Source organism: Phocoena sinus, chromosome 9, assembly GCF_008692025.1.
Source record: "Phocoena sinus isolate mPhoSin1 chromosome 9, mPhoSin1.pri, whole genome shotgun sequence".
NCBI classification, from domain to species: Eukaryota; Metazoa; Chordata; class Mammalia; order Artiodactyla; family Phocoenidae; genus Phocoena; species Phocoena sinus.
Window position 1 is genome coordinate 60,441,444 of NC_045771.1, and position 25,860 is coordinate 60,467,303.

Below are 25,860 nucleotides of genomic sequence, written 5' to 3' on the forward strand. Positions count from 1 at the left end.
GGAGCCATTAAGGTAGCTAGAAAACTCTAGTCCAACTCTTCAATGTCATATATTTGGGTGGATTGAGAATAGTGCAAATTATTAGCTCACTGCCAAGGGGTGGCAGATGTTCCTTCTTTCAATTTAAGGTTAAGTGTGGGAGAAAAAAGATGGATATCTTTAAAAAAATACAGGGCAGATCTTGACATGCCACAAAAAAAGCATTATTAGTACACTACACAATCTTTCAAAAGAGAGTTGGCTCATTATCATAGTTATCTAAATTAAATATTTAGTGGGAACAGTATGAAGGGACATGGCATCCAATGGCAACAATTTTAATCTAAGGCCTGATGAAAAATACTGACCATTATTACATCTACAATTTGAATTCAAAATGATTTAAATGGAATTAAGTGATTATGGAAAATTACAAAGGAAAAAACCTGGGTTCTAATCCACATCTGACAACTGTTGGCTATGCAACCTTGGACCCTTTCATTTCTTATTTTCTGTGAGACCCAGTTTTCTATTTCATGAGATGTCTACAATAGACAGGCCCTTCCTGCCTGCTTCACAGGTTCACTGTGAAGATCAAAAGTTGAAGAATATCTACTAACTGCAAAATCCCATAAAAATAATTTTCTTCAGCTGCCTGGCTAGCCTAACTTCCTACCAATGATGTGTTTCATCATCCTGATGCCAACTACCAATTTTCAGGTATTCAATGCTTAACAGAGAAAGCCACCTAAACTAAATTTTGAAAACTTATTAAGGACAAAACACTGAAAAACTAGAGGTAACCCATTAAAACCTCTGCCCAATTCCTGTGAGGTTTCAGAATGGTACCTCACCAATTTAAATTCAAGGTATATGAAGTGGCCATACCTCCGGGTACTAATCTGATATTGTCAAGGTGGTATGGGGTCTAACAGTGTCCTTGTAAACCACTTACCAGAATACTGAGAAAATATACATCAGAATATTTCTTCAAATGCTACATTAGTATGGCTGCCTGTGCTTCATTATATGATTAAAACAATAAGGTTTTTTTTATAATTTCCAAAGTTCTTATTTTTTATTCCAACTGATCATACAGTAGTTCTGCCTGGTAGGCAAGGCAGATTCATGTTTGTCTTAGTAGGAGAAAACCTATTTATGTTCAAAATCATTTCGAGGCATACCTTAAATTATATTTCAGGTGCCCAACTCCTATTTTGGTGTCAATACTACATCATGTTACATAACTTTTAGATTTTAAATTACTCCACAGTACCAATGATTCTACTTCTAAATAAGTAACACATTCAAGTTTGAAAATATTCCAAATTAAAACTGTATATATTAGCCCCATTCTAAGTCTTATAAGAATCCTTTACCAATCAAATTAAATCTCCCCCTTCACAAAAGTAGATGTAGAAACAGTAATCACTGTGCAGAAACTTAATTGTACTAAATGAATCTGTTCTGTAGTATCTGAGAATATGCACATGTTAACAAAGCATCTTGAGCCCACTTACCCAGTTTTGACACAGACATCATTCTTGTAAGTGTGATCAAACCACTCTGGATTTTAAGAATAATACTTTATCAACTACTAATATTATTAATGGCTCAGGAACTAATTACAGCAATTCAAAATGATTAATATTTTAAAAACACAGGTTTTGAAGGGTCACCTTAGAAATGTCAGTAAATGCCTAAGCTTTCAAAATACAGATGAAATTAAGGTTAAATGTAACTTAAAAAGGAGTACCTTATAAATAAGACCAACATTTAGTCTATGTGGTTTAAGAAAAGTACTGAATTTGGAATCAGATGAATTCTGGCCTCAAATCATTTAACCTCTCGGAGCCTCAGTTAACATTAAAAAAAAAAATTCATTAATAGGAAATTTTTCTGTCTATAATAAAGCTCTGGAAAAATCACAAATAGTATGAGAAAATTAATGACGAGAGTCAAAAGATCAAGACTTCTGAACCAAACCAATATTAGATCAAAACATTTATTTTTTGTGTTACAAAAAAAAAAATAAATCCAAGGAGGTAATGAAATAAACATTTTTTAAGTGTCCCATCTTGGGTTCTCTGCTCTAGAATTTAGTAAACAGTTCAAGTTTAGGTTGCTTCAGCACTTCTGGATGCTATGATGTCTCCATCTTATAACCATGTTTCTCTAGTTCAGCTCTATAAAGAAACACAAAAGAACAACATCACTAGACATTCTTCATGATAAATTAAAGAAACAGATGATTTTTAGAAATAACACAATTAATAAATAATTGAGCTAATAAGCCTAAACATCAATTTAAAATACTACCAAATAGCTTTACTGTAGTCCCCAAAAAGAAATCTATATAAGAAGGAAACTGGATGTGAATCCAAATAATGCTAATAAAATTTTGTTTTCCCATTAGTAAACTTATGTTTTATATTCCTTATTTTTCTGATCTATTTATGGAAGAAATGTGAGGGAATTACTGATATTTTCCAAATACTGTACAATTATTCTGTTCATAATATTTAAACATAAATTTTAAGAATCATTAACCATATGGCTGAGAACACTAGACACTGCTATCAAACTTTTAGAGATTTTATAATTACAATACTGTTATTTACACATAAACAATAAACAGATCGCTTTTCATACTGACATATATACTGCCCTGAACAAATCAAAAATTATTAATCAAATGTAAGGGTGTGAAAATTATTCTGTATTAAATATATATAGGCTAAATATAATAAACAAGTTATAAAATATTAAGACTTTACTTTCCTAACTTTAAATGTGGATAAAAATCTCAAAAATGTATATTGGTATAAACATAAACACTTTAAAAAGATACTTTTTATAATTTATTTTTTCAACCTGAAATTTCAGTCATACTTTGAAAATGTCAACTGCAATTGTTGATCTGCCTTGTATAAACATTTGCACAAAAAGGTTTAGCCCTGTAATCAATATCACTTATTTAAACTACGATTCCAAACATCACCAGCAACTTTTCTGCCACAATTCTGATTTTATAAAAACAGAATTTTATAAAAAGTTCACAATAAAATTATGTGAGGACCAACCTATGATAAAATTGTACAAATGTTAAGCATGATTACACCATTACGTGTAAGATAAAAAGACATTTGTTCTCAAGCATAATTTCGCTTAGACACTATCACACTATCCAATGTAAATGTGATGCAAAAAATACATGGTAGGAACGATGTATAATATTTATTATTCATTTCCCCAAACTCCTTCACTTCCTTAAAATCTTTAGATATTTATAATACAAATACTGACCTAAAGTCCATGAATAATATTAAGGCCAGAGCTTATTCATATGAATCATCTTTGTCTTCTGCTCAGGTGTAGAGGACAGTATGGGCTGGTGGTAAAACACTGGATTAGGAGTCAAGAGATCAGCACAAGTTTCTGACTCTACCGCCTCCTTTGCTAAATTTAACTAAAATGCTTCCTTTGTCCTCTCCTCCCCAGGAAATTAAAGATTATAATACCTGTCTTTCATATGTTTCCTATTTAAAATGGAGATAATTTTAAACTTTCTTAAACAATACTTCTGCTGCGTTTAACAAAATCATTGTAGATTATTCATTTTCTCTTATTTTACAAAAAAAAAAAACCCAAAATTCAACCTAAGATTTAGGTAATAAGTCACCAAATCCATCCGAGTTTCTGTCTGTTTGTCTTCATGACAGGAGGTGGTGACCAATTACATTTATAAATTGTTTACAAACACAAAGGAGAGTATGAGATATTTCTCAATTAGCTAAATTCTTAGAAAAGATGAAAAGTTCTTTGGTAGAATTCAGGACTTGTAAGAAACCAAAAGGAAAATAAATGAACACCACTAAGTACAAAACAACACAAAAACACTAATATCATGAGCCTGTTGAATGGAAAAATCCAACAGAGATGAAAAAGTAAAGAAATCCAGCACAACTGGAAAGATATCATAGGGCACATATAGAGAATACACACTATTTGAAACAAAAACAGCAGCATTCCTTTTACAACAAAACAAGAATAAGACTAACAGCCACTAGTAGGCTTCAGAACTCTCATTATCCAAGAAACTACTCTGCTATGTGACATTGGCTATATCTGACATGGTAAATCAGGAATTATTGGCTTTTTGGAATTTTTATGTAAAATGTGATAAAGGTCAAAAAAATCTCATAATCCTACCTATTTCTACTGATACGTACATAAACAAATGTTTCAAAAGCAGTAAAAACAGAATGATCTTTAGTTACATGGAAACATTGCTGGCCTTCTTTGTACTTCTACTTGTTGAAGGTAAATTACACTGAAAGAGAAACATGGAAAGTTTAAGGCTAAGTCCTTGCCAAGGCCATGCAGCTAAATAAGACACAGATAGGGGCTGGAACTCAGGGAATCTGACTGACTCTAGAGTATAAACTGCCTCTCTAAATTTAGATGGAATTAGGACTCAATCATATGAGAAAACAATAAAACATTTTTGGGGAATTCCCTGGCAGTCCAGTGGTTAGGACTCAGCACTTTCACTGCCCAGGCCCGGGTTCAATCCCTGGTAGGGGAACTAAGATCCGAAAGACGAGCGCGGCGCGGCCAAAAAAACGAAACAAAACATGTTCTTTACCATGGTTTATAATACCACATTAAGGGCCTCGATGCATTTTACAAAGACTGAAAAGAACATCTTTGCAGGAGACTTGTTAATCAAGACAGTTTTTAAAAGCAAGAATATAAATGTTATCTGAGGCTGCCTTGTCCAATATGGTAATCAGATGTGGCTATTTATTAAAATTAAATAAAATTAAAAATTCAGTTTATCAGCTGTGCTGGCCACATTTCATGTGCTTAATAGCCACATGTGACTAGTGGCTTCTGTACTGGATAGTGCAGCTTATAGAACATTTCCATAACTACAGTAAGTTCTACTTGACAGCACTAATGATATATCAAAAACTTTGTTTAAAAAAGAAAAACTCACAACACAAATAGGGAAATAAAAAGAAAATTTTCATTCACTAATGGAGGTATCAAGATTTATACACTTACAAAAATCCACAAACCTAAAGGCAGAAACACAACATAGAACATAAGAGCACTGTGGAGGTATACTATAAAACCAACAAGCCACAAAGAATATAAGGATAATGTTCTATTTCCAAAACCAATAAAAAGGCAAGACGCAGTAGTGACAAGAAATCCAATTATCAGTACATTTACTACTAAAAGTCCCCTAATAAAACCAAAGTATTCAGTAATGTCTTGATTTAATTGTTAAGAGAAAAGTGCTATTTTCTGACTAATGAAAAACACCCTCACCCCAAAACCCACTTGGGAGGAATCTGACTCTTCTGAATAGCGAAGGAAGAAAACTCATTTGGCTTCAACTTTAAAAATTTCAAGAAGATAACAAAAAGAAAAAACTGATACATGATTAAAATCAAAACACAAAATAGGGATCAACAGAGTTGTAAGGCCTGAAAATAAGTATTCTAACAGCGTATGTTTATAATGAGAAAGAAAAGAAGGGATGCATTAAAAAAAAAAGGCAGCAAGGTTTTCTCTGATGTGGCAAAATAAATAAACCTAAAATAAATACAAAAAGAAAGTGGCAAAAACTTGTACACATAGAATTAATTTAATCCCAGAATGGAATGAGATCTGTAAAAAGAACAAAAAGGGCTTCTGAAAGCCATATATGGCTAAAGAAGAATGAGAAGAGAGAGATCCAATGTTCAGAATAGATTTTAGAGAAAAAGCAAGATTACTGTTCAACAGCTACTGCTCTATCTTGTCCATAAAACTGCAAAAAGAAAAACAACATCATTAAGACAAAATTGAAAATTAAGACAGATGAGATAATTCCAAACTACATTAAAGTAGTTTAAAGTTTCAAGGCCTGAATAATTACATCTCAGAGTACTAAAAGAAGGAAAAAAATGAGAGTCAGCAATTTTGAGAAATCATGGAGAATTGTAGAAGAGCCAGAATAACCGTGAAAGGCAAACTGTACTATGTCCAAAAAGGGAGAAATGAGATGGGTAAAACTGTTATTAGTTTCCAGCAAAATACTAAAAAGTCTTTAGAATGTAGGGTTTTTGAGCCCATAAAAAAATGCAGTTTAGAACAAAAGCTACTGTACCACTACTAAAAATAAATTTTAAAAATTTAGTATAAATTATCTCACTACTTTTTAGAAAAATGTACTAGAGACTAGGAAATTAAAAGATTGCAATAGAACTTCTATATCATGGTTTGAGCAAAGCAAATGATAGTTTACACAGATATCTTTGTGGCCAAGATAGATAATGTATGGGTTGAATCAAAACAAAATTAGGGAGGAAAGAATTGTCTACAAATGGTGCTGGTATAACTGGATATCCACATGGAAAAGAATGAAGTTGGACTCCTATTTCACACCATATACAAAAATTCATGCAAAATAGATCAAAGACCTAAATGTAATAGCTAAAATTCTGGAACTGTTACAAGAAAACATAGGGATAAATTTTCATTACCATGAATTTGGCAATGAGTTCTTAAAAGAGTAGATAAATTGGACTTTTGTGCAAAGAACACTACGAAGAAAGTGAAAAGACAACCTAACAGAATGGGACAAAATATCTGTAGATAATATGTCCCATAAGGGCCAGAATAAATAAGAACTCTTACAACTCAACAACAAGAAGACAAACTTTGAAAATGGGCAAAGGACTTGAACAGATAGTTCTCCAAAAAAGATATACAAATGGACAACAAACACATGAAAAGAAGCTCATCAGTATCATTAAAGAAATGCAAATCAAAACCACAATGAGATACCAATTCATCCACTAGGATGGTTAAAATGAAAAAAAAAGGTTTTGGCGAGGATGTGGAGAGGTTAGAAACTTCCTATATTGCTGGTAGTAATGTAAAATTATTCAGCTGCTGTGGAAAACAGTTTGACAATTCCTCAAAAAGTTAAACAGAATTGCAATATGATCCAGCAATTCCACTAAATCCCAACAAAACCGAAGAGATATTCAAACAAAAACGTGTAAATGAATGTTCACTGTAACACTGTTCACAACAGCCAAAAGCTGGAAACAACCCAAATGTCCATCATCCGATGAATGGATAAACAAACTGTGGCCTATGTATACAAAGAAACAGTATTTAGCCATAAAAAGGAATGAAATACGGATACATGTTACAACATGGATGAAATTTAAAAACACTATACTAAGTGAAAGAAACTAGACATACAAATCATTCATGTGATACCATTTATATGAAATATCCAGAACAGGAAAATCCAGAGACAGAAAGCAGATCAGTGGTTGCCAGGGGCTGGAGGAGGAGAGGAATGTAGAGTGACTGCTTAATAGATATGGTGTTTCCTTTAGGGTGCTGAAAATGTTTTGGAATTAAATACAGATGATAGTTGTATGACATTATGAATACACAAAATGCCACTAAATTGTACACTTTAAAATGATTAATTTTACATTATATAAATTTTACTTCAATCAATTGATAATCAATCAACCAATCATTTTAGGTAGATTTGTACATGAATATGGAAAAATACACTCCCAACACCTCACTCTCCATTCCAGTTTGAGAATCACCAATACATTGGGTCTGAGCACCCTATGATTCTAATTTCTGCTGAGTTGTTCAATATTGATAGAAAATTAACAGTGACAGAATTAAACCTACAAGGATTTAAAAAAATAGCAAATATGCTTCTAGTTAACTACTTTTATAAAGAGACTAGAAAGAACAAAAGTTCTATGCAATTACACAAAGTATTCATGTTTAGAAACACAGGAGATGAGGCAATATATCTTACTTTTCATAATTCGAAAATCTATTTCAAAGGCAACTGCCATATATAAGTTACATATTCCATGCTTACAATTAATACTAAGCTATATAAAAATTTGGCTTAAAACTTACCGTAACTGATTGGAGAAGTCATCCTCTACATTGTCATCATCCCAATTATCCTCCCAGACATGTGCATCTTCATCTTCATCTAAACCAGCCCAGTCTAAAAACAGAAACAGATGCCATCTAAATATTTCTCATACATTATTTCCATAAATACAAAAACTTCAGAAAGCTTGCTACTGAACTCTCTCAATTCAAAACATCTAAAACCATATCTATGAGAAATGGTAATCTTCCTCTTTAAATCTCAATTGATGCTATCTTGTTTTCTCAATTCTTGAATTTGCAGATCTAAAACAGTAGTTAATACAAAAAATTCTATTTGCTATGAAAATTTATTGTAACTTCAGGAGGATATTTACTTTGCTGATAATTTTTATAAGGTCTATTACAAAATCTTTCAAAACACAGCACCAATAACAGAAAAGTAAGTTGAATAGCAGGACGATACCGGCCTGGAATTCAACACTGCTAAACATAAAAAAAGATAACTCATACTCAGATAACAAAAAGTAAACCAAATATTTTCTTAAACATGGTTGTAAAACTGTGTTAGAGAATGTCCTTATTCTTTAAGACACACATGCTGAAATATTTAAGAATCGTGTCATTTTGTTGACAAGTTTACTTGTAAATGCTTCTGAAATATATTTTATATCATACATATCTATCATACATATGATAGAAATAAAGTAAATATGACAAAATGTTAACTGATGAAACATGGGTGTTTGTTGCCTTCTTGTTTTTTGAGGTATAACTGACATATAACATTATATTAGTTCCAAGTATACAACATAATTTGATACTTGCATACACTGAGAAATGATCTCCACAATGAGTCTAGTTAATATCCATCACCAACAGTTACAAATTTTTTTTTTGGATCAGGACTTTTAAGATCTACTCTCTTAGCCACTTTCAAACATGCAATAGAGTATTAAAAACTATAGTCATCATGCTATACGTTACATTTCCATGACTTATTTTTGTAACTGCAAGTCTGTACCTTTTGATCCCTTCACCCATTACACTCCTCCCATTTGTCCTTTATTTAAAACTTCTACAGGGTTAAGTTTCAAAATTAAAATCTGAGAAAACTAGTTTTTAAAAAACCAGTATGGAAATAACCTCTGGAAGTTTTCCTGATTCCCTGTTCCTTTCCTTCAGAGATTAGGTCCCCTCTTTTGTGTGTATCTATCACAGCACCTACATACTGTACAATCATATTTATCATTTTATATGCCTATGTCCATTACTAGTATCTGAGCTCCTTAAGAATAAAACTCTTTTATTTACCTTTGTATTCTTAAGCCACAACAATACCTGTTGTGCATATGCACGACAGTTGGTTGTGAAAGATGCAACGAACTCTAAATCAGACCTTGTGTTTTTGCTTGATCCCTCCCCTCCAAAAACAGTAAGCATGAGTTACACATGCTCTTAAATGTGTCCTAGTAGCTTCATCTTAGTAATTACTTATTAGAAACATGGCTAAGAACATTTCGATCTTTTAAAAAAAAGAAGTCAATAAGAAAAGGTATGATTTAGGCTTTTCTTATAAAGCACATATAGATTTAAAGGTATTCAACAATGGTTCATATGGGTATTATATTTGTTACATTATGTATCTAACAAAAAATTTTAAATGCCATATGTCAACATCATGATTTAAGAATATAAGAAAGTACCTCCATTTACCTGGTCCCCCCAAACCAGAAATTTGGGAGGCAGCTTAGCTATCCTTTCTCCTTCAACTCTCATAACCATTCATTATATCCTTTTGATTCCAGCTCAAGAATCTACAGAGTTATAGTCTCCTCCTCCCTATTCTTGCTGCCACGATGTTAATTTAGGAGGGATTATTCCATACTTCACGGACTATTATTGTGGTCTTTTTTCTGTCCCCTCCTCTCTAATCTTCCAGTCTGTACCCTCTTCCACTGATGCCCAAAATGACCACCATTCCTGTAAGTAACTATGCAAAACATTCAGGTAGGAAGCACATTTTATTAAATTTGCAACTCTAATGTCTACAGCTGAGTACTGGGCACATAGTAGACACTCAAAAAGATGTTGGGTAAATGGAACTACGTTTCTCAAGATCCCTTCCTCTGAGTGGTCAATCTCAAGAAAAAGAGGGCAGTGTGTGGTTTCAGTGAAGTCAAGAGTATATATTTCAAGATGGAAGAGAATAACAATATCTTGTATTATGAATGAGTCGTGTAGAATTCTCAACTGTATTTACTCTAAGAATACTTTTGAGACTTGCGATCATCTGTTTGAATGCTCCCTGAAGAGAGATCATGCGGGAAATTTCTTTAAGATATTAGTGCCTGAAAAGATGAAAGTTTCTCTTAGGCAATTTATTTCAGGTTGCTAGGAAGCTCAGTCAAATGTATACTCAACTTTAATCATTGGTATAGGGTAGTGAATGTATATTCATTAATAAAAACTTTCAATAATCAAAAATACTGATTTTTATTGGCCTAAATGTTCTTGTATCTCCCAGTAATATTATTATTCTCAAAAAGGAAATATTGTAATGATCTAAATTCAAATCCTATACTATTCTCTGAGGTCCTCAACAGTAGTAATACTTAACAATACTAAGTATTAATTACATCTCAAAATTAAGTTGACTGGGCTACAGATATCCTTACATGTTCTCCTTTCTTATAGAAGTACCTTTCAAACTGAAAATTTTTATTCTATTTATGAATCTACCTATAGTTTTTAATGAGAGTAGATTAAGAAGTTAAAGTAAAGGAAATCACATTTAGGATTTCCTACAGTCTACGGAAGAGTGATGAGAAAGCTAATGCAACCAAATTTTTAAAAATAGTATATCTGGAGACTTCCCTGGTGGTCCAGTAAGTAAGATTCCACATTCCCAATGCAGGGGGCATGGGTTCAAACCCTGGTCGGGGAACTAAGGTCCCGCATGCCAGCCGGTGTGGCCAAAAAAAAAAAAAAAAAAGAAATTAAAAAAAAGAAATAAAGATAGTATATCTACTTCCAAAGCTAAAGATAAAAAATATTTCTGAACTTTTATAAACGAGCAAAGTGACTTAGTTAAGTCAAGAGTTAATCATTAGGTATAGGGCTAAAACAGTACTGTTATTCTCATATTGCCATTGCAATCAATAATAAACAGTTTAATATGTACATTGTTGTATACAAATTTTCTTTTTGTTTTTCTAAGAGCAGAGAAATCTCAGAAAGAAGGGAACTACTTTAAGGCAAAAATAAAGGGGGCAGAAACTGAAGCATTAAGTATACAAGAGAGGAACATTATGTAAAGATGGTACAGGTTGCAGGCTAAGATCAGATTTTAAATTAAAAAGGGGCTCAAAAAGTAGATATATTTCCCTAATACTAAATCATCAAGAATCAACTACATGATTTTAATTCTTTAAATTAAAATTAAATAAAACACTTCAAATCATAGAAATTCAGATTCTTGTACCTTGAACTTATTATAATGGAAAACTGCAATCCATTATTCCTTTTATAGCAAGTGAATCATGCTATTCCTCCCCATTCCCTCCAGTCTTCCTATAACCTACAGTTCTGAGCTATCTAATAATATTAATGGACAGCTTAGGAGTTTTTGTTTCTTGATTTGTTTTAATGACACTAAACATTCCAGTATAAAAAATTCACATAAAACTATTTCATTAAAACAATGCAGCAAAGTTTGGCTTTATACTTCAAGTTTTTATAAAATGGCTAAGACTGAAGATTATTTAAAATTACAGAATTTTGGAAACAGAAAGCCTTAGAGATCACTGTACAGCATACCCCTCTTTGCTTTGAAACCACCACCATTATCACTACCAAAAAAACAGAAAGTGAAGACTGTCTTACAAGAAAATATTTATTAACTTTTTTCTACTGTTATTTCACAACCTCAAATCCTAGACTTTAAATATACTTGGGTTGAGCCTAGAAATAAGAATTGTCAAATGAAATATTTGTTTCACTGGTATTTTAAGGAATCTTTATAAAGATAGCTAATAGAGCTTAATGTTCCACAAAATAATTTGAATACGTTACGACTGTATAATATGCTCTTGAGTAAAGAAGGTGACATAACTCAAGTCACAATTGAACTTTAAAGTTCTAAGACACCAAGCCTCATATCGGCCTGAACCACTTCTAACTAACCAGTTTCCTAAATTTTTAAGGAAATAAATTGTCAAAAGATTCAAGTTAGAAATATAAAAAACAAGAATATTTATTTCACATTTCTCTGCTAATCTTGTAAGCCTACCCTTTCCAGAACAATAAAAATACAGGGCCCACAGGACTTTTAATCTGATTATGGCTTGATTCAAAATGTTGATTTCAGGGAATTCCCTGGTGGTCCAGTGGTTAGGACCCTGTGCTTTCACAGCTGAGGTCCCAGGTTCAAACCCTAGCTGGGGAACTAGGATCCCACAAGCCACATGGTACGGCCAAAAAAAAAAAAAAAAGTTGATTTCAATATTGTTAATACTGATGTCATTCAAATACCTTCAAGTTGACTTTAATTCTTTTAACTTTAAGAGACTAAAAAAACATACTTGTTAATTTGTACCCTACTCTCTCAGAGAATCTAGAACAAGAAACGTAACAGCTTCAATAACTTATTTTGTAGGAGGTTCAATCCTTAACTCCATAAAGGCTAGGGAAAAAAAACAATCAAATTCTTTATGTAATATGGGAAATACGAGTTTGAACACGGTCTTTTTTTGTTTCTGTTTTTTTGTTTTTGGCCTCGAGCAGCATGTGGGAATTTTTGTTCCCCGACCAGGGATTGAACTGGTGTCCCCTGCAGAGTAAACGTGGAGTCTTAACCACTGGACTGCCAGGGAAGTAAGTCCCTGAACAGTATCTTTTTCAAAATTTTAAAACTAGTACAATTTTTAGCTTATCAAGTTGAATTCTGATGATCATTTAGCATAAGGATCAAGTATCTCTCCCTCTGGTAACAACCATCTCATGTTACTTTAATGGCAAGGAAAGGAAAGGGAAGAAGGTAGAAATAAAGTCCCAAGAAAAATAAACTGGCTCATGAATGGAGGTAAAACAGTATTATGAGCAAGATTTTAGGTAGAGGACTTCCCTGGGACACGGGTTTGAGCCCTAGTCTGGGAAGATCCCACATTCCGTGGAGCAACTAATCCTGTGCGCCACAACTACTGAGCCTGTGCTCTAGGGCCCGCGAGCCATAACTATTGAGCCCACGTGCCACAACTACTGAAGCCAGTGCGCCTAGAGCCCATGCTCTGCAACAAGAGAAGCCACCGCAACGAGAAACCCGTGTGCGCATTGCAACGAAAAGTAGCCCACGCTTGCCGCAACTAGAGAAAGCCCGCGTGCAGCAACGAAGACCCAACACAGCCAAAAATAAATAAATTTATAAATTAAAAAAAAAAACGATTTTAGGTAGAACACACACACAAAAAGATTCATGACAGTAGCTCTGTATTTCATTCGTATTATTATACAGTATTTCACAATTATGACACTACTGAGCATACAAAGACAAACCAAAATCTATAATCTATTTTAGGTGGAAACTTTAAAGATTTTCTTTATTAACTACGAATATACTGAACTATATTACGTAAAATGTTTAAGTGATAGGGTATAACATCCCCAAATTTATTTCCAACACTTATAAGTCCTCCGTATTATACATGTTACAATATATATAAACTACAATATATGTAAACTCAACTAAATGAAGGGGAACATAAAAAACATGTGACTGTTGTAATCTCTGGATTTGGCAGACTTCTCTTGCAAAACATCTCTGAACTGTGTTTTACTTTTCAATTATAACACTGTACTGTTAACCATGCAATTTTATTTAATCACTTACTTTTAAAGCATTAAACCCAGAAACAGCTTTTTTTAAAAGGGCAAAATAATAAAATCAAACAAGGATACCTGATTTATGTCTAATGTCTTCCTTCAATACGTAGATGACTATAAAGTACACACTTTATCTTCAACACTAAATGCATTGCCAGGATTGTGATTAATCATTTAAATAACCACAGCTGTGTTTACTTCAGTGTGCAGGCCTCCAGATGTGTACTGGTAAAAAAAATTACCATATTTTAAGAAGTCAGAATTGGAAATAACCAATAACAGATGCCTAATACATAAGTGTCTAGCAATTCTAAATTATTTGAGACTTTGCCCCCAAATTTGACTTTGTTCACATCTGCCAGTGAGAATTACATCTTGGACTAGCTTTAAATGTCACAAATCTGAGTTACCAAAAATCCCACATACTTCATCTAAGTATCACCTTGACATTTAAGTGTGAAAAATGGTTCTCTCTCAATGCTTTTAAAAGTACTTACTCTCCCCCACCCTCCAACATACCTTCTGAAATTTCTAAAAAGTATAAAGTATACCACTTTGGAGAAAAGTAAAGAGGAAATTCTATTTATACCAAATAGGGTTGCAAACGTTCTACTTTAAAGCGATTTTCAGGAGCATCAATCAAATTCTCATTCATTCCTTAACAGTAGAGCTACTCTGAATATAAATAAACTAATCTCCAACAAAGTTGCTTCAAATAAAAAATATGCATATATATACAGAACATTACATGAAGAAAAATATAAAACAAACAAAGGAAAGTTCTAAAAAGTTCTAAATTGTACATTCACCGCTATAGGTGAAACAGGAATAGCTGCAAATAGCACCATTACACTGATAAATATGATAATAAAGCCACACTAAATCTAGTCATTCTGAGATAAATTTACACATGTTCCTGCTTAAGCTGTATAAAACAGATTAAAATTTTTTATAAAATTTCATTTCTGTAAGTTATGATACAAAAACATCTATATACCCTAGAAATCTAATGTCTATTCAGTGGCTAAGAAATCACTACTAGCATAGCACCATTGTACTATACTTATATTTTCTCCAACAAGGACCAAACATGTCAGCGGGGTACTTCAGAGCAAACAACCAAAAGCAACTGTTAAACGATGTTGCTACCAAACTATTGGTGAACTTTCAGTTGTTTGTGGTTCTGAGTCTGAAACAGAGGTCCAAAATGACTTATACACACACACACGTATGTGTGTGTGCATATATTTTATATCAGAATGATTCCACTACAAACATGCTGACTTTGGTTCTCTTGGTTGATTAGTGTTTTTATTTCTCTTTAATTCTATAAAATTCCTCAAAGCCATTAGTTATTCTAATCTTTTCCAAGCACTCCTACACTCATACTGATTCTCTCATTTTGATCCTCCATATTATTGAGGCAAGAGTATCCAATGTAGAACACTTCCCTGGTGGCACAGTGCTTAAGAATCCGCCTGCCAATGCAGGGGACATAGGTTCAAGCCCTGGTCTGGGAAGATCTCACATGCCACGGAGCAACTAAGCCCATGAGCCACAACTACTGAGCCTGCGCTCTAGAGCCCACGAGCCACAACTATTGAGCCCGCGTGCCACAGCTACTGAAGCAAGCGTGCCTAGAGCCCGTGCTCCGCAACAAGAGAAGCCACTGCAATGAGAAGCCCGCGCACTGCAATGAAAAGTAGCCACGCTTGCCGCAACTAGAGAAAGGCCGCACACAGCAACCAAGACCCAACGCAGCCAAAAATAAATTAATTAATTTTAAAAAAAAGAAAAGAAAGAGTATCCAATGTGAACTCAACCATCGGTCTTCCATTAATTATGCAAGTGCAAAATCACAATCCCTGATTTCTTACTATCAAAATAGCTGCCAAAGCTCCCTTGTAATTCTTGCATCACTCTTCCCTAATAACAACCTATTTCAGGCCCTGAGTCCTCACCTAAGCTATTTCAACAATTTGCTAATTAGCTTCCCTGACTTTCTATCCTTTCAAATTCTGCTGGGTTAATTTTTCCTAAACTGCCTACTGCCTAAAGGAAACATACACATATCAAACAAACAAAACCCTAAGGATCAAGTCCAAAGTGGTCATTTGGCTTAAAGCTTTCCATGATTAGGCCCCAAACTACCTGTGTAATTACAACTACTATTTCACAGCCAAATAAAATACACATACACATTGATCTTCCACCTCCAAGCATCTACTCCTCTTCCCTTTTTCTGGAAACCCCTTTCCTACACTTCTACCTTTTGAAAGCTCTGTTCAAATGTTGCGGCCTCATGCGGTACACAACTGTAAATAATTTCCCCTTCTTTTCAGCTGCTGTTGCACTTTACTATCAGTGGTTTAATCCCCACACCACCACCACCACCACCACCACCACCACCACCACCACCACCACCACCACCACCACCACCACCACCACCACCACCACCCGCTTCCACTGGAAGGAAACCAAGTGAAATCTTACCCAGAAACCCAACAGAAAAAGACAGTCAAAAGCAAAGGTGTTCTGGTTTACTTGGGTGTGGGGAGAGAAAGGCTTGGAGTGCCCCCTCCTAGCATAAGCACTTGCAAAATACTAAAAAGCTCAAGTCTGGCATGAAAACTTACTGATCTCCATTGACATTTATATCACTAAGTCCAAAGACAAATATCTACCTAAAGAGTCAAATTTGCCTCTGTGCAGCCTCTAGTTAACTTTGTCCTTGGTAAGTTATTTTGCTGAGCCCCAAGTATAAAGCTGTCATAAGGCTGCTATGAGGATTACATAAAACAATGTACCTAAAGCGCTTTGTACAGATAAACGGCAGCTAGAATCATTCTCACTCTGCACCTTTCAGTGCCAGATGTATAGGGAGCACTCTACAAACATATATCGAAAGAATAAATCATTTATTATGGGCTAATCACACCAAGGAAACTTAAGGGGTGATGGAGGTAAAAAGAGAAACAGGTTGCAGAATAAAGATACCATTTCTACCAAGCATTACATCAATAACAGAGCACAAAACTGGAAAAAAAGATATCTGGTAAATTTTTAATACTTCAGAAGAGTGTAAGTATAGCTTTTGAAACTTTTATTTTCCCCTCATTGTTTTCACTGTTCATGTCTTTCAATGAGTTATGCTTAAAAACAACATTACTACGTAACAATGAACACCCGTCACAATTGCTTAATGCTTCTTCATTCTATTGAACTAGTTAAATAACTAATCAAATAGTTTTTCAAAGTAGTTTTTACTGTTTAATATCCTGAGTCACACCACTCACAACCCCCTGGCAAGCACTAATATCTTGATTTGGGGGGGGGTTCATTCCACTGTATCTCTTTATACCTCTTGTACATTTGTATGCATCCTTAAACAATACATACTATTGTGTTATGTATCTTTATATTTTATATGAATAATCAAACTATTTTTTAAAGTACTTTTGGAAAAACTTTTGACAATATTTTTTAATTTATAAGTTTTTAATATTAAAAAAATAATCAAATAACCCTCAAGCTCAACAAGCTTAATTTTGGATACATCTAAAATTACAAAATATTTGTTGAAAATGGTTCAAATTAAATAAATACCAAACATCATGCAAAATCCAAATCCTTAAGTAGATTAGGAGGGAGAAAAAAAGGAGCCTAATGTTCACAGAATACCAACTTTGTGCCAAACTCTATGCTACACATTTTACACATATATCATTCTTATGGACTGAATGTCTGTGTCCCCCAATCCTGAAATTCATATGAGGAAGTCCTAACCACCCTCAATGTTATGGTATTTGGAGATGGGGCCTTTGGAAGGCAATTAGTGTTGCATGAAGTCATGATGGTAGAGTCCTCATGAGATCAGTGTTGTTATAGGAAGGGAATCCAGAGAGCTCCCTTTCTCTACCTTGTGAGGACATGGTGAGAGGCAATAGTCTGCAAGCCAGGAAGAGAACCCTCAGCAGGTACTGAACAGGCTAACATCTTCATCTTGCACTTCCCAAACTACAAATTGTGAGAAAATAAATTTCTATTGTTTAAGCCACTCAGTCTATGGTATTTTGTTATGGCAGCTCAAACAGACTAATACAATCATACAATCGTTACATGACTCTGATTATTATCCACAAATTACATGAAGGAACTGAGGATTAAGAAGGTAACAATTAAAGGAAAAACGCAATGGTCCATCTTGCTCAAAGAAATCAATCCAAATCAAAATGATGCGATTCCATTTTCATCTCTCAGGTTTGTAATGACTAAAATGTTTAATATGGAGTGCAGGTAAAAGGTGACCTGTAGATGGAAATTTGTGTAACCCTTGTAAAAGGTAATTTGAGAATATGTCAAAATTCAAAGTGCACCTGGTCCTGAATGAGGTGTCAGAGCCCAAGCAGAGCCAGGAAGGCATTCCTGTGGAGGGGCAGTGTTGTGTGGTTGGTGTGTCATAGCCAGGACAGAGTCAAGAAACCATCCAATGCTGGAGTAAGGAGAAGTGACAGTGGCCTAGCATAAAATGTTGAAGCCTAAGTGAGATAAGGAGGGGATCTGTGGGTGTAGGGGACAACAAACATTGGTTAGGGAGGAGGATAACATAATAGACAATGACCCAATATTTACAATAATGGGAGCCAAGTTTCTCACTGCTGGGGAAGAAAGTTACAAATATGGAAAGGGAAAAAACTAGAATGAGCCCTGTGGTGTTGAACTGTAAATTAGAGATACCTATGTGAACTCATGGTTTTATACAAACACATACATAAATAGATGTATATATGTACATACATTTGTCTATTTCCTATTTCCTTCCATTGACAGCATCCCAAAAGCCATTAGCACAACTGGAGGTAAGATCTTACTTTCCAAATACCATTCTCCACTGAAAGCTATGCACCTTAAAGGAATGGCTGATTCCAGGACTGGAACAGGAAAAGTATAAGATTAGCTTGGAATACCTACTTGTGTCAGAATGCTAGGAAATGCACAAAGAATGATGGTGACTTGTCAAAAGGTCACAGAAGACAGCTTGATGGGATTCCCCATGTACAAATTGGGACAATCTGAATATCAAAATAAATAATAGCAACAAATTATAACCCATCGAATGAGAATTCATGAGTCTATATTGATATAAATACACAAATGAATAAATTGAAAGTTTGATAATGAATGGAAAACTGTGGTTACACAGTTTCAAAGTCCCTCCTAGTAAAATATCTATTAATTACAAAGGGAAAATCAGTAATCTAACAACGGAAAAGTCTCACAGACACTACCTTAATAAAGTTACCATCATCAGCAATGGAATAAATGAGAATCATGTTCCACCTGACAGGATGCAATGGGAATACAGCATCACTACTATGATATTCCCACCAAGGTGCAGAACCTAAATCGAATCATATATAAACGTGAGCCAAATCCAAGTTGAGAAACATTCTATAACTGGCCTGTAATCTTCAAAAGTGTCAAAATCACAAAGCTCAAAGACAAAGAGACCTGCTGTAGACTAAAGAAGACTAGAGATATGACAACTGAATGTAATCCATGATTCTTAATCAAGACATTATTAAGACAACTGAAGAAACCTGAAAAGGACCTATGGATTAAATGACAGTAATATATCTGTGTGTTAATTTCCAATTTTGATGGTTGTACTGAGGTTATGTCTTTGTAGGAAATACACATTAAAATATCTAGGGGTGATGAACATCAGGCTGGCTCATGGAAAAAAAGGTTGTTTGTATTGTATTTTCAATTACTCTGTAAGTCTGTAATTATTTCAAAATAAAAATTATGTTAAAAAAATTAAAATGAACCTGCCAATTTGATCTGGCAATTTCCTAAGAATTTATCTTATAAACAAAAACAAAGATGTAAGACGTAAGAATATTTGCTGCAACATATTCTGTAACAGAAAAAAAAAAAACATAAAAACAAGCAAACAAAAAACCTAAAACCACCTAGATATCAATAGATATTTATAGATTATTTATTGTGCATACAATAGACTAGTAGAACACAACTATTAAAAAGCATGAGGTAGATGTTTATATTAATGTGAACACACGTCTAAGATATATAATGTAAAAAGAAGAAAAACTGTATATGTAATATGGTCCTTTGTGAGGATATATACAAACACACACAAATAAATATATATATGTATACATATATATAAATTCAGGAAGGACACTGAAAGAACTGTTTAACAGTGATTATACTGGAGCATAAGTAATGTTTTTGGGGAAAGTTGGCGAGAAACAGTGCTTTCACTTTTTAATTTATACCTTTTCATAGGTTTAAATTTTAAATAAGCAGTTACTTGTACAATTATCCTACATATTTTGCTGCAAAAATATTTTAAAGGATTTAAGTAACTAGTACAAGTCGACAAGTTAAAAACTGATGCACAATGAGATACCACTGCACCTATCAGAATGTCTAAAATTAAAATGACCACGTGTTGACAAAGACGTAGAGTAACTAGAACCCTTATACACTGCTTGTGGGAATGTAAAATGTATAACTACACTGGAAACAGCTTGGCAGTTTCTTAAAGTTGAACATAAACCTACTGTAACGCTCAGTCATTTCACTACAAGGTGCTAAACCAAGAGAAATGAAAGCATATGTTCACACAAAGACTTCTACATGAATATTCACAGTAGTTTTATTTGTAAGGGAAAAAAAAAAGGGTAATTGGAAAAAAAAACAGGAAATGACCTAAATGTTCCTCAGAAAGTGAAAGAATAAACAAATTGTGGTATAGCCATGTAGTAGAATATTTCTCAGCAAGAGAAAGGAACAAGCTATTGATAAACGCAACAACATGGATGAATCTCCAAATAATGATGCTGGGTGCAAGATGCCTGAGGAAAAAGATACTGTCTGACTCCATTTATATAAAATTCTGGAAAACGCAAATTAATCTATCATGTCAAAAGGAGATCAGTGATTTTCTGGGGATGGGAAGGGATGTGGAGAGGACTGACAGGGAGAGATTATTATAAAGGGACACGAGTGAACTTTTGGGGGTGATGGATATGTTTGTTACCTTTTTGGTGGTAATGACTTCTCTGTTGTATTCATATTCTACAACATATAAAATTGTGAATTTTGAGGGAAAACAAAAAGTTGATGGATGGTGGATTTTGAACCTAGGTCTGATCCTAGATTCATCATGCTTCATGCTTATTCATGCTTATTCATTCATTCATGCTTATTCCATCCTGGAGCTCAAAACTTTTCTTCTTGCATATGATTACCATGAATGGACATCGAATAGGCACTTTATCATTCATTATATCTATCTTTTTTCTTAAAAGATTTTAGTAACATGAATTCTTCATTTCTTGCTACCACCATGCAACTAATTTAAATATGTGACATTATTTATGTGTCCACTATATTACATTTAATAACTGAAAATACCAAAGCCCTTTTGGCTCTAGGTAAACTGACTAGTACAGTATCTGACATAGTCAGTATTTAACTAAGATTCTAAGGAACTCTTTTGTTGAGGATTTAGTCCAGTTGGTATCCAATGTTCACATAAATATTTCTCAGTGGCATTTTTCACAGGACAATTCTTCCTTGTGCAGGACTGGTCTATGCATAGCAAGTATTTAAAATCCTTGACCTTTACCCACTATATGCTGGCAGTTATTTTACTTTCTCACTTGACAAGTGAATGTGATATCCAAAAATACTTCCTTGGTTAAGAACCACTATAAGATGTCCTACTTTGTTAGGCACAGGCGAGAGTGCCTCAGTTATTCCAGAATGCTAGCAGCATTAGGGAACCACCAGCCTGCTTCAGATAACACAGCAGTTCCAGTGATTATAGAAAAATTATAAACTACTTGGTATAATAGTATTCTCTTGTAAACACCATTGCTTCTGAAGGCAAACTCAGGTTCATTTTAAATATTCTTTCCCTCAAAAAAAGGAAAGAAATCTCTCAATTCTGGCATAGGAAGAACAGAATAAAAGAAATGAAAGGCCCACTTGTTCTTCCCATTTTCACTCTCATCCACTTCTAATTGTAAGAGAAATGAGATTAATGAAAATATTTTAATACCTTTTCAATATATGTCTGATTTGAAAAATTGTTTGAAGTTTCAAATAAATTATAGAGTATTTCAGTTTTAGGCCCCACCCTACTACTATTAACCTAGCTGTATGATCTTGACAAGTTCTAGCTTCTCAAGACTTTTAAGTTGCTTTCCAGTTCTAAAATTCTAACCATGCCAAGCCTCCAAAATTATATTAAATCATTCCCAAAACGTTGAATGTCTTCCAACAAATCTGATAGTCAATGAATTTAAACAGTCAAGAAGTTGCAGAATTCACAAAGATCCTAAACATGATTTTTAACAGTTCCTACTTAATGACCAGATCACACACCCACCAATTAGAATTGAGGAACTGCCAATGTAACACAGATCCACAGTCCAAATGATAAAAAAGGAGCATTTGTTTCTTTGCACCTTCAGGAAATCACCCCACACGTCACACCTCACACTGAAGAAGAGCTATTCAGAAGAAACAATGAAGTCTCCATGATAACGCATTATCTTAGTTTCCTTTTCAAAACAGAAATTCTCCTTCCTTATAATGATTGAATTGACATCTTACCAAACAAGTTCTTATCAGGAATAAGATGTAGCAACAACACCCTCAAAAAATATACAATTCTGTAGTCAAACCAGGGATACATAATTTCAGTAATGCTTTCATGTAACAGGCTCTTAACTGCAAGCTACCCTAGACAATGGACATCATTCACTTTCTGGAACACAGAGACCCAATGGGCCACTGAAAGTAAGACCTCCTCTAGATTGATTAGATGATTACAGGCAATTTTAAGTTGTATCTACTTGTGAGTTTGTCAATGGCATAGTCACCATAAAGACAATCACAAGAAAAAGAATCTCCAGAAAAGGCAAAGGACTTGGTAATTCAGGGCACTAAAAACTGATCTGAAAACTCAAATACTGAAAGATTCAAAACAGGCCAGTTTCAAAGTACTGCTTCTCCAACTTTACCTGTCTGAATTAAAAACCAGAGAAGAAACACACAAAAACCTAAACAAGCAAAAGCATTTCAAATGTTACTGCTCATTCTAAATAGAAAATCTCCTGAATGAATGAGGTTCTACATATTCAAACCAGAAGATGACAGATTTTCTGTAAGGTGACCAATAAATGGTGAGTTACTTATGATAATAAACCAGTCTGTTGTGGGAGGCCTGTCTTCAGAAAAAATATTCTTTGCTTTTCCTTTTAACTTTAATGAGATTTTTTTTTTTTACTATGTAACTACCAACATTTTGAACAAATTGATGTTCCCAACATAAACTTAGTACAAGAATTACATATTCTGCAAAAGCTGATGAAATGAAAGTTGCTGAAACATCATATGTATCATCAGGCCCAGTTATCTTTAGATCCTTTTTAAGCAGTCAATTCTCGACTACTTATTTTAAACACAGGTTCACTCATTCGACAAGCATTTACTGACCATCTACCATGTGCCAGGCACTTGGCTAAACGTTAGGGATTCAGGTTAAAGTTTGCTTGGGTTGGGGACTCAGAAAGACCTATCAGATCCTGACGACCACTTAATGGCAAGCTTTTAAAATCTCTGAGCCTCAGTTTCTTCAGAGATCTGATAATTAGACTATATAATGTAGATAAAGTGCCTAACATGGTATCTTGTATATGATAAACAATAAATGCTAACTATATCAAATATGAAGTTTGCGTTAGAAGCAGATCCTGATCTCAAGCCAGTTTTTTACTACATAGCTCACTGTTGGAGGATTATGAACCAACTTGAAAGTGAGATCAAGAAAACATGTCTGCACAGATAAATCCACTACCAAAACAAAAAACAATCCCCACAATACATAATGAATCCCAGAACTGAAAATAGATGTGCTTTGGGTTAGTTTACGAGTTTGTGTAGTATGTGCTCCAAGGTCTTCTTCCACTAAACAACCCAGTACACTATAAATAAAAATAACAGATGTTACAGCTTTGTGGCTTTATGCACAGTAGGATCATGAGGGAGTACAACTCAGGACCATTTTGGTGAAGCAGTAACTAATGTAACAGATTTGTAACCATTAACCACAGTTCTCTTCCTACACCTTCAGAAAGGTCACCCAATAGTAACCTCCTTTTCTTATAACATAAATATTTACCTTACACATAGCAATTAGTTGATAAAACCAACAATTCTGAAACCCTGATTGGCAACAACGATCTAACAAACAGAAGCAGTACAGCTAAAGAGTTTTAAGAGTGCTAGTGTCAACTGGGCCAGGTTCCCAACATTTCTAGCCAGTTACGTGACACTGGGCAAGTTTCTTAACTGTTCAAGCTTCAGTTTCTTTATCTGAAAAATGTAAATACCAGCTCCTACTTACTAGGCTTGTGAAAATGAATTAAGTTAATAGAAGCAAAATACTCAGACAAGCAACCACCCAAACAATGTTAGCTATTTGCTGGTACCTACAATGAGAAAACTAAAGCTCCTCTCGGTAACCATGAAGCTAATAAAAATGTAGACGTTTTACGGTCTTATAAATACTTAAACTTATGTTAGTTTGAAGTTAAGTGATCAAAAATTAATGAGGAACAAGAGGAAGGCAATAACGGGAATTAAGCCCTAACACCTGATCCTCCCGTTCTACTTAACAGGCTTCATATGTTAAGTCCTAAATGTAGGCAGCATCGGCCTAACTAGGAACAACAATTTAATTCTGGAAGGGTTCAAAGCAAAGGAAGACTGCTAAAACTAATAATAGTAACAATAAAAATAAATAAAGGGAAAAGGGATTATGTAGACATGAACGGGGTGGCGGTAACCGGGCTGAAGAGGAAAAGGCCCCACCATCCCGGACACCGGGCTAGGGAACCAGGGTCCCCGTGGCTCCTCCCAGTGAGGAAGCAGAAGGCATTTAGCCTCACCGCTGAGGTGAGTCCCACCGTGACACCTCGACCCGAAGTCGGTCGTGGAGGGTCGCGCGTGCAGAGCCTTGAGAGTCAGTAGCGGGGGTCCAGACTTCCCGCGGGTGTCTCCCGGCCGAGCCCTTCCTCCCGCGCCGCCTCCACTCGGAGGCCTTAGTCACTGTCCGCGCGGCCCAGAGGCCGCGGGCGAGCCGGTTACCTTCTGCAGGGAACTCCTCGAACTCGTCGTCCTCCTCCAGCAGACCCAAGTCTACCGGCTGTTTTTTCTCTGACATCGCGACCCTCCGCGGCCAAAACCTCTCAGTCAGTAAGAAAGTTGGACCTCTCACTTCGCCTTACCACAGCCCCCACCGCCGTTGCAGCCTCCCAGGCCGGCTCTATCATAGAGACGCGGGAGAAGAGCAACCGGATAGCGCGAGGGATGCTGGGATACTGGAGGTCCGCCCCCCGCTTCCTGCGGGTTTCACAGCCCTTCAGAGTTAGCAAGGTGGATTATTTTGTGCGTTTACCGTCTTACGCGGACCCTCTGACTTGACAAACTGAGAACAGGGTAGGTTTCCGTGACAGGAAAAGACTCATAATGTGTGGGAAAAAACCCCACCTTTACTTGGTTTAGGCTGAGGGATGAAGTACCGACTAAAGTTCATTAAAAGCCTGCCAAGTGCCAGGCCCTTAAATTAGATTAACTCCATCCTTAAACCAGTTCCCTAAACATGGTATTAAATGTCTCCACATCACAGGAAATTCAGGTTCAGAAAAAAATAGCCTACGTCACTGAGGTACTGCTAGACAACCCAAAAGCAGATTTGTTTGCCTGACTTTAATCTCCAAGCTTTTCCATTGTTCAGTGTTCTTCTGTCTTGCGGTTAAGCTGTGGTAAATAACCTGTTAAACATTGTGCTGCGTGTGTGTGTGTGTGATAACTAGTTTAGAGGTTATTATAATACTGTGTAAAACTCGATATATGTAACATTTTATGGTGTTCAAAATAAGTCATTTTGAATATAGTTGTGAACTACAAAAAACTTGACATGGTATATGTATATATAGTATAATAGAGGAATAG

The 25,860-nt window shown here is 34.9% G+C and overlaps 1 protein-coding gene across 2 annotated transcripts; it reads right to left on the minus strand.

The window, feature by feature from the left end:
* Positions 1–1,968: 1,968 nt before the first annotated feature.
* Positions 1,969–25,185, minus strand: SEM1 (SEM1 26S proteasome complex subunit). 2 transcript variants are annotated; one of them, XM_032643918.1, is made up of 3 exons: positions 24,994–25,185; positions 7,945–8,038; positions 1,969–2,165 (listed from the first exon to the last, which is right to left on the minus strand). In XM_032643918.1, the coding sequence occupies exons 1-3, from the start codon at positions 25,067–25,069 to the stop codon at positions 2,123–2,125; spliced, it is 213 nt and encodes a 70-aa protein (XP_032499809.1). In that variant the 5' UTR covers positions 25,070–25,185; the 3' UTR covers positions 1,969–2,122. The 2 variants fall into 2 exon arrangements, with proteins under 2 accessions (XP_032499809.1, XP_032499808.1); XM_032643917.1 differs by having other exon boundaries at positions 1,969–4,312.
* Positions 25,186–25,860: the final 675 nt, after the last annotated feature.